Here is a 10,164-nt window from a genome sequence, read left to right as displayed (position 1 = left end):
GGTATTGATTCACAACTTTTCAATCGAATACCAATCAAACTTGTAGACTCCATAAATGACTGTATCAGTGACAAACTGTTATTTTCTCGTATCGTAATCCTGCATGAAGGTGTCAACTGCCTCCTGTAGTTTGTCTGGCTGAGCAAATGACTGCTTGTACTGATGAATCCATTCTAAAGACAAAGAAACAAAGCGAGAAGTGAAAGGCATGTTAAATATGGTATTAAATCTGGGTGAAATGTCTTTCCAATTTAATACATTCTGCCAACATTTAGAAAAGAAAGACCATCTAGAAGAGGACTTTAAAGCTCACTCACTCTGTAGACCTGTCCACACAGGTCGCTGCTCTGTGGAAACAACCAATGGGACATCATGGGGATGGGACTTCACTGCTGTAATACTAATGACCTTCTGAAACACGATGTAACCCACTCTGAACCTCTGTGGGGAATGGAAACAGAAAAGGCTCATTACTGAAAGGGTGTCCATAAGCACTTCAATAATCAATCTGATCTAAACACAGAGCTTCGTTGTCCGGATTCAGGACATACCTGTTTTTGTGCTGGTGTGAAATACTTGGCCAGCTTGGGTCCTGAGTGCTCAAAGGACCCTGGCTTCTCCCTCAGCTCCACAGACTGAACAGGACCAAACTGAGAGAAGAGCTCCTTTATGACACCCTGAAAGACAGCAGAAAGATATTAGTACTTTTATACCTTATTTAGCCACAGACAGCTGTAGCACAAACATTTAATTTTTCTGTAGACTTGCTAATAGTACAACAATAACATGCACACTGATTGTTGTAAAGACTGTCAATTACCAAACGTACCTCAGAGCAATATGGAGGAATGTTAAGGACAAACAGTGTTCTGTCGAGGGGTCTTTGTGTGGTTTTCTCTGCTCACACTTGGTGCTCTTTTACACATATTTTGTGCTGGGCAACAATGTCAGTACTGAACTGTAGAGAAAGCACTGAGAAGAGTGGTTAAGTCAAAACAGACATCTGTCTAGGCAGGTCCTAATACATTGTCTACAACTCCAGGGAGACGCAGAGGTTACTAATGGCTTTAGCCTGAGAGTAAAACATAGTAGACAATCTTTGCTTAAGCTACATGATATAGTCTTAGGGAATGCAGTCCAAATTAATATCGACATCAAGTTGACCTATTTTAATCTTTAAACACCATCAGGCGCCAACAACCTCAAGACTCATGTGTTTACAAAGTTTGGTCTTGAAGCAAGCTTAAGTTCAGTGTTCAACATAAATTGTGGAGTTAGCTAGCGTGGTTGAAACAATGAGATCATGAGCGAACTAACTAACCTCAAAATATTTGTTAACACATTTTCCGTTTACGTGTGTTATTTTAGCAATGGTTACCCGTAAAACCTCCTGGAATAACATAAGTCTGGTTGGCATGTTTCGACCTGGACGTCGCTATCTTCTTTACTAACAGATTATACGACGGTTGGCCAAGGGATCTGTGGAATACATTTAACGTATGTACTAGAATTTATCTACAATTTATGTCCTTAACCCTGGGCAATATGGGCCTAGGGAGGCTCAGGGATATTGGTATTCACAGTATGCCACCATTTATAAATGTTTAAACTCAATTATATTCCCAAATTAAAGCTTTAAAACAGCAATGCACACACCTTGTAGGCCATTTAAAAAAAAATATTGCACTCGTGTTGTAATCTGTTTATAAGGGGGTCCCTGCTGAATTTGCTATCACAAAAGGGATCTCCAGCCCCAAAAGGTTTTGTGAACCCCAGTCTAGCAGACAGACCTAAAGACACAAATGCAAAATGATCAACATTCTATTGCAAAATAAGGATATGAACCAATGATTTTATATACACACACACAAATGTGAACACATCTTTATAAAGCAACATATTTATTGGCAGTAATTAACTTGTACATAGATCTGACCTCACTACCATATCTTCATGACTGACATAAAAGGCAGTTGTAAAAAGCCATTTACAGACAATTTGAACATAAATTGAGCAAATTAGCATGACTTCTCTAAGCTGCACAAAAAGCAATAAAAAGTAAAATAACAGCCACAAATAAGCATAGAACCTGAATGCCACAAAAAGGAGAACAGCAAACCAAATACCACAACGAAATACGAGCATGTGTACAAGTCATTCTGAAATCAAAATTAATATTATGTCCAGTACAAGAACCACTGCTGCCTGTAGTTCACAGTACAAGTATCTTCATGAGTTTGTGCATCAGGTCATAGCGAGACCATTGGTTGGTTGGGGGTTGGGGGGGGGGGAACTCCAACCAGCACAAAACATCTCATGATTCCAAGAGGGGTGTTCAATGTGAACTATTTGAACAGTTGTAAAAGTGAACCATGTGATACAAAAAATACCCACAACTGTCCAGTTTATCCCCCCACCAAGTTTGATTAAAACAATAAATGAACAAATCAGACTGCCTCACATTGGTCTGTTATGAGACATGCATCTATGTAGTATGCCACGGCTACAAATGTTTTTCTTTCCTAAAAATCTGGACGACGGCATCAGTGTGTTAATTTTAGATGTTACAACCTGCCAATGATCTGTCAAAGTTATACAAATACAGTATCATGCTATTTGATCATGTCAATAGATGTCTCTGTCAAACAGGAGGGTGGATGTATTATTTGTTGTGTGGATGTACTAGAAAGTTATATCTTAATGCGGAAGGCTGTGCACTGTGAACCAGGAGACTCTGTGGTAGAGGGGGTCTGGACAGTAGATTTGAACAGGGCCTTGAGGATGGTCTGGGGATCCACCTCAGGTGTGGGCTGAGAGGAGGCTGGACGACCCCCGGGGCGAGACAAAGAGAGGGGCAGGCCTTCTTTCCTTCCACTGCCTGGAGTGTCACTGAGCCTCCTGTGAGAGAAAATGAGGTCCATGTAAGATTTTATGTGATGTTGAAAGACAACGTGCATTGCAATTGGAAAGGAAGAAATCATGCACATTGTGGACTACAATTTAATACTGGAAAGTTTGATTTGCATGCAATGCAACCAAGGGGGCAGTGAGAAATATGAATATGACAGAGACTTACAAAAGAATGGGCTGGTCTGAAGTGATGACATTCCCCTGTATGTGAAGATTGCACTTCATTGGCTGGCCTTGGGAAGAGAATAAATAAAGATTTAAGAAAGTAAAACCAATGCCTTTTCAGATAACTATTCATCATCACCTGCCTCATTACCAGAGGCTGGTGCCCAAAAAAATCAATCAACCTTGAAATAAATGTTGCCCTTGCTGAAGGCCCTTACCATCCAGACAGCGGTTGTTGTATTTCCTATAGGCGCTCACAGCGTCCTCCTTCCTCACAAACACCACTTCAGCAATCCCCACCTTCACCAGCCTCGCTCGCTTCAAGGCACCGCACACACAGAACAGCTCCTGTGGACCGTCACAAGAACACAGGAAAAAGGTCAGTTGAATGTGATAAATGAGTCATGGCTGCATCGTAAGCAGGTCTGCAATTTACACACAGCTAGAGAATCTAAAACAGCAGAGAACTGAACAGCATTAGGCACTTACCACTATGTCCTCTTCAGTGACACGGGGGTGCAGATTATTCACTGTTATCTTAGTCCCCTCCAGAGGACTGAAGGTAGGCTGAAGGGGTGCACCAAAACACTTTACAATCAAATACATATACAGCTCACACCAACACAACAAGCCAATGGTAGGCGTTACGTTCAACCTACTTCTTTCTCGTTGACGATAGATGAATACTGATCCAGAGGATTGCTATGCTGCCAACTAGTGATGATAAAGGCCCAGTGCAGTCCAAAATGTGACTTTCCTGTGGTTTATATACATTTCCAAACTATTACAACTAAGTTGGAATAATACTGTGAAAATTATAAAGCCTTTTTAGTGTAGGAGCCGTTTGAAAAGACTACTTGAAATTTCAGCCTGTTGAGGTGGGATGGAGTTTTGGCCTGCCTGGCGACCTCACTTTGCGGTATATTAGTCAATAGACAAAGAGTTCCAAACCCCTCTGCCAATAACAGCTAGTTTTCAGTTTTCCCCTCCTCACTCAGACCACTCACAGACAGTCCTAGCAAAATTGTACTGTTTGGAACTAATTTTACCGCTTGTTAAGAGCAGGGGTGGGCAAATCCAGTCCTCGGTGTCACACCTTTTCTCCATCCGTAACAAACAACTGATTAATCAAACTGCATTCTAAACTGAAGATCATGATTAGGTGATTATTGGAGTCAGGTGTGTTAGCTAGGGCAAAACTGTGACACCAACCAGGACCCCGAGGAATGGAATTGCCCACTGCTGGGTTAGAGAGATACTTCTGACAAGGAGGCCATTTATCTACTTCCCCAGAGTCAGATGAACTTGTGGATACCATTTGGATGTCTCTGTCCAGTATGAAGTTAGAGGTAGTTTTGCGAGCCAATGATAACTAGCATTAGCACAATAACTGGAAGTCTATTGGTTATCTGCTAGCATCCCTACCAACACATTCCTATAGAGATGACCTTATGTAATCCAGTGCTCAAATAGCTGGGTGAATGGACATGTGGATACTGACCTGTGGGGGTGGAGGAGGCTGGGAGCTGGTCTCCGCTGTGGGCCCTGCCTGCCTGAGGGTCCTGGAGATGGGCTGTAAGGCGAGAGCAGAGGAGCGGGAGGCCCCTACACTAGGGTTGGGCCTTGTGGGTGCCACAGGCACTGGGGGACGAGGAGCGGTGTACGCATCGTTTTTGACTACTTTAGTGATGGGGGCTGACATAGTGAAAGGGCAGCCCAGGGTGCCAGGCTGTTGAAGAAAGAGAGGAAGCATTGAAACTTTTCAATTAATGAATGGAAAGTTTTGAGAGTGAGACACCAATACAGCCAGTGTGGCAATATTAAAGGGATATTTGAGTTACATTGAATAATAAAGAATTACAGATAATTTAGGGTAAAGCAACAGAAAGAGAAAAGTTAAGAAAATCTAGCATAGTCCTCGCACCCGTGACTGTAGCATATGGTTGCCAGTAGTGGTCTTCATCTGTTTGCTAGGGATGTCATCATCACCTGAGAAAGACTGAGCGAGAGATGGTAAGTTACTCACTCACATTTGCATTGCAGTGGCGCATGACCAGGAGAAATCAACCAAATTCAGTTGATATACTCTAAAGCAAATTTGAATCAATTCTGCAATCTAACCTTCTGATTTTTATCTTTTCAAAAAAAGTCCCCTTACCTGGGAACCCCTGCTTGGCATGTTCATATGGATCCCACTTGACATCCCTACCGGCCTTTGCTGCTAAAAAAAAGTTAAATAAAATCATTATTCATAAGGTAAATTAATATATTTGACTCTAAAAGCATGCTACCAATAACTAAATAGAAAATAAGCCGAGTTGAATTTTAAACTAATTTCCAATTAACTTTAGCTATCAACTATGTTTGGAGTGAGGCTATGCTTTACCACTATAAACTATGCAAGAATTTGCATTTTCTCTTATCCGTGCACATCTTGAGTGACAAGTGGGCCAATTCTGTCTAGTAGCTAAGCCTGGATAATATTAGAGAAGATCCTGGACCTGTGGTTACTGTCCCTTTGGAGCCAACTGTCAGCCTGATCACTTACCTGGATGGTTTTGGTGATCTTCATGGGTGCCGCCATTCCTTGGCTTGGTGGAGCTCCAATGCTCCTCTTGAGGCTCAGCCTATCACGGGCATCCATCATCCTCTTAGGTGCACCCCCCAGCTGTGGTGTAACCCCAGCTCTAATGTTCATTCCTTGTAGGTTGGGGGTAAACTGCCTGGCATTTGCACTGGCAATGTCATTGGTAGTGTGTATCTGTATCTGCTGCACATGTGTCTGTAGCTGTGCTGCTGGTATCTGCTGTAAACTCTGTGGGGTAACATTAAATGTATTCTGTCCTCCTTTCCTTGAGTTGATCATCTGTCGGGCATCCTGGACCCCACCTGCTCCTCCACGGATTCGAAAGCGGGCATCTTTCTGGCCAAGTTTCTCTCTGGCATCCTTCCCTTGAAAAGCTGGAGGAAGCGAGAGAAGAACATGAGTGAGCAGAAGGCAAGAACCAATTCCAATGTCTGATCTGCCCCAGCTAACACACCTTAAGAATGCTTAACAGAACTTAATGTAGTCCAACAGCAAAATGTGTAGTTTGAAACAGATTATTTTGTAATGGGGCTTAGGTAAGAGACATCCAGATCAGGCATATACATAGATGTCTTGAGTCTCAATAAGCATTTTTCAACAGGGCAACAGGCAGGTCCTCACAAAGAATACCTGCTTCAACTCTGGCAAAATGTATTATTTCACCCATTACCTTGAGCAATGCTCCAAAAGCTGTTCAGAATTAAATAATTGTTTGAGTTCCAACAAAGTAATTCGGTTGAATATTTGATACTACTGAAAATGTATCCAGGTCTGGTTTTTGGTTACCGGTTCCCCCTCCTCCACCAAGTCTCTGTCTGACATCCGTCATCCCAATTTTCTGTCGAGCATCAAAGGTCCTCCCGACCCCTCCTGCACCCCTGCCGAACATAGGCCTGAAAGACAAGAGGTCGACATTGGTAGTCAACTAGTTGTAGCCTAATCCTACATGATCTAATATCCACATTTAGCGCGTATAATACCAGCTATATTTATTTGATTTTGCCGTACATTCAGTACATTCAGTATGGCTCTCTAGGTATACTCAAAGCGAAATACAAAATCAAATAGTATAACGTTAGCTGTTCTGATATGCGCTCCTTGTGTTTTCCAAAATGTGAATATTAGATCATGGAGGACTAGGCTACAATTAGTTGACTACATATGGCTCTAGGTAGAAGTTCTACAAGACTGCCTCGCGCTCTGTACCATATCTATATCTATAGGTATACTAACTAGCTAGCTATACGTTTTCGCGTGTGTAACCATTGTTAGTTTATATGTAACTACCTAACGTACATTCCAGCGACCTGTTAACCTTATTAGGTTATTTTTTGGTCGATAGCTAACTTACCGTCATCAAATGCTGATAAAAACATTATTTTTTTTACCTTGTTAGCTAACTAGTTAAACGGAGCCCTGATAAATAGCTAGCTGTGCGTATTTGGCTCGTTGATATTAGGGAAATCAGTGTCTGCAGTGAAACGATATAGTAGCTACATGATTGTAGCTAATCCAACGGCGAGTACAGGCCTTGAACAGGACCGCTGAGGAATTGAAATAGCCTAGGCTTCCTGGAAAAGGATTTTTTTCATTACGTTGAATGATACAACTCAAGGCATACCGTTCATAAATTGCATTCAAACTCATAAATTGCTAAATTAATACATTTTAACTGTTTCTTTGTTGTTGAAACCGCGTCGACGTATCACTTCGTCCAAAGAAATATCTTCCATCTTCTTTGACTCAAGCGCGTGAATGATCGTAACTGGACGGAGAAAAACGAGAAGAGACTATGGAAGGCAAGTTGGATCAAAAATGGCGAACTCAATAAAATATTTATTCGAGAGCTCCTTGAAAAACTACATTGTTGATATATTTAAATTGTATACACACACACACATACATATGTGTGTGTGTATATATATATATATTGTTGGAAATACCAATACAGATCTATTTAAGTCTTACATTTGTAAGATCTAAAAACCAGAGTGTATTATTTTAAGAGAAATTCATATTTTTTTGTTTTAAAGGCCTATTAGGTTATGTGAAGTGTCAATGATCACATCAATGCCATTGGTCATCAATTAACAAAAGATTATACTTGTAACATAAAACAAACAAATACAAATCAATTACACAGCCTTAGAGACCTCTGGTATCGATTGCTCTTCACGAAGTAAAAAAAAAAAAATGCGGGGGTAAATGAAACGTTTTATCTTTCCCATCAACCTTTGCGCTCACAATCACTTGAAACCAGTGTAAATAAGTAAAATCTCGAAGAAAAGCTATATTTTACCTGATTAAATGGAGGAAGGAAAATGTACAATTGTGTATCACATAATGCGCTCAGAAAATAACATGCAGCTGTAGGTTTATACTTTTGAAGTGAACGCCAATGGTAAACACCATGAGTGTAATAGTCTGCATATAGAGCTAAGTAAATGCCCTCGACCATCGATTGGTTATGCCTTAAACTGATGAGTAAGGAAAATAACGACGCGGGGTGACGCCCGTGTCCTCGCCTAGATTTGCGAGATCAATTTTTGAACGGGTACAGGTCCGCCTGTTTAGGTGACTCGCCTACTTTGTGAGATGCCTTGCGGGACATGGATCTGCCCCGACCTCTCATGTAAAATATAAACCGCTTTCGGGATACTACTGATACAAGGTGACACAGAACCAGAATGGAATTATATTTTCCATGATTGTAACGTACTAAAAATATAACTAAAAATAGAACATCTATAATAGTACTTACTGCACCTCTTCTACAAAACCTTTTTCAACATAAAGAACATCTCTGCCTTATATTTCTCTAACCACGTTCCATCAGCAAATTTATGCGGATAATGTCATACTGTATTTAAAAAAAAAATTGACCGAGTAGTCACATTTGCTATTGAACAAAATAGTTTTTGTGACAATTCTCGGTAGTTGAAAATGCGACGAAAACACATTGAACTGTAATGGAAACAGGACGTTTCAGTACAATTATATAAATGCAGACAGGTAATGTGTTCCTCTCTACATGGTAGGATTCTTAAAAAAAAAAAAAAATATTGAATGAATGATGGGTAACATGGTTGTGGAAATATTCGCAAATATTGATCTAGTATAGTAATCATCATATCAAACTAAACTTGGGAGTCACACGAAGATGACGTAATTGGGTGCCCCTCCCACTACGATTTGAGAAACCATGCCGTTTATTAGGCTACAGATTAAATCATTTATGATGAATTTCACAGGGTGGTGAAAGTGCGCGGTGATTATTGATGCTCCTTTCCAATAAATATTAAAATACGTCATCACGCCCAGATTTTTATCAGCAACAAGTCCGTTTCTTGGAAACACCACTGGTGGGAAAATGCGCATATTTTCTTTATACGGATACTTAAATATTCACATTAAAATCTTGTCGATGGAAACCTACTAGTTATTGACCATAAATTGTTTCCGGAATTTCCACCAAAACCCGAGTGCATTTAATTATGTGCCACGAGGTGGCAGTGTTGTATAAATATATTTTTAAAAAATGGTAGGCCACACAAAAAGGTAGAAACACTGTAAAACCAAAATGTCTCTATACAGTAACTTCTATAACTGTTATAGAAGCATACAGAGCTGTGTGTGTGTGTGTGTGTGTGTGTGTGTGTGTGTGTGTGTGTGTCGGTGACGGAGTCAAGGACATGATATAGTAGAAGATTTTTAACTGATCATTATTTGTCATATAATTTCCTTCCTGACCATGTGTGAGCATGACTAAGTATGATGCCTTGTATTTGTGTCCCATATCTGTATTTTCTCAATCCATCCTACTGTCACTACCAGACCTACCACAGCCAAGTGGTAAAACACCTTCCCATGCAGAGCTGGACACAGGCAAAATCAGATGAATAAATGTGAAAGGTCTCATGTGGTGAAATATAATTTCAACCACAAAATTGTATTTTGTAGCCTCTTTTCCAGTCCGTAATGAAACAAGGTTCCATTAATGCACCATGAAAGTCAGTAAAACTGTTAATTATGTTTGTTTGTCAGTCATTTCATGGAGGGGTAATAACCAGAGGCGGTATAGATTCTAACCATCTCTGGTACTAATAACCACTAAAGAGCAGTAGAGATGCGTGAGTAAAATCATTGGGAAAGCCAAGCCAGAAAAAACGACAACATACACCAGTTGAAAAAAGTATGTGGACACCTGCTTGTCGAACATATCATTCTAAAATCATGGGCATTAATGTGGAGTTGGTCCCCTTTGGCATAGCGGTCTAAGGCACTGCATCTCGGTATTTAAGGCATCACTATAGACACCCTGGTTTGATTCCAGGCTGTATCACAACCGGCCGTGATTGGGAGTCCCATAGGGTGGGGCACAATTGGCCCAGCGTTGTCCGGGTTTGGCCGGTGTAGGCGGTCATTGTAAATAAGAATTTGTTCTTAACTGACTTGCCTAATTAAATAAAGGTTAAATAAAAAAATAACAGCCCACTGTTCAG

At 40.6% G+C, this 10,164-nt stretch overlaps 1 protein-coding gene, 1 long non-coding RNA gene, 1 other non-coding gene and 1 pseudogene across 6 annotated transcripts; 2 read left to right on the top strand and 2 right to left on the bottom strand.

Moving 5' to 3' along the window:
- Positions 1-78: 78 nt before the first annotated feature.
- On the bottom strand, positions 79-1,947 carry LOC110538965 (ribosomal RNA-processing protein 7 homolog A-like; annotated as a pseudogene).
- LOC110538336 (polymerase delta-interacting protein 3) lies at positions 1,885-7,483 on the bottom strand. Of its 4 annotated transcripts, none has more exons than XM_021625087.3 (10): positions 7,328-7,483; positions 6,449-6,555; positions 5,624-6,036; positions 5,234-5,296; positions 5,000-5,074; positions 4,577-4,804; positions 3,565-3,642; positions 3,294-3,423; positions 3,077-3,143; positions 1,885-2,898 (listed from the first exon to the last, which is right to left on the bottom strand). In XM_021625087.3, the coding sequence occupies exons 1-10, from the start codon at positions 7,393-7,395 to the stop codon at positions 2,691-2,693; spliced, it is 1,437 nt and encodes a 478-aa protein (XP_021480762.1). In that variant the 5' UTR covers positions 7,396-7,483; the 3' UTR covers positions 1,885-2,690. The 4 variants fall into 4 exon arrangements, with proteins under 4 accessions (XP_021480762.1, XP_021480763.1, XP_021480764.1 ...); XM_021625088.3 differs by having other exon boundaries at positions 5,234-5,293; XM_021625089.3 differs by having other exon boundaries at positions 7,014-7,456.
- On the top strand, positions 5,782-7,244 carry LOC149979390 (uncharacterized). The gene is made up of 2 exons (XR_016485298.1): positions 5,782-6,593; positions 6,834-7,244. It is a non-coding gene; the product is annotated as an uncharacterized LOC149979390 (long non-coding RNA).
- Positions 7,484-8,129: 646 nt separating the features above from the next.
- Positions 8,130-8,284, top strand: LOC118937981 (U12 minor spliceosomal RNA). Its single transcript, XR_005035386.1, has one exon. It is a non-coding gene; the product is annotated as a U12 minor spliceosomal RNA (small nuclear RNA).
- The last annotated feature ends 1,880 nt before the right edge of the window (positions 8,285-10,164 follow it).

The sequence above is a fragment of the Oncorhynchus mykiss genome, chromosome 12 (assembly GCF_057628025.1).
Source record: "Oncorhynchus mykiss isolate SJ-2025 chromosome 12, ASM5762802v1, whole genome shotgun sequence".
Taxonomy (NCBI): Eukaryota; Metazoa; Chordata; class Actinopteri; order Salmoniformes; family Salmonidae; genus Oncorhynchus; species Oncorhynchus mykiss.
Note: the sequence above shows the minus strand (reverse complement) of the source record. Positions and strands in the feature narration are given on the sequence as shown.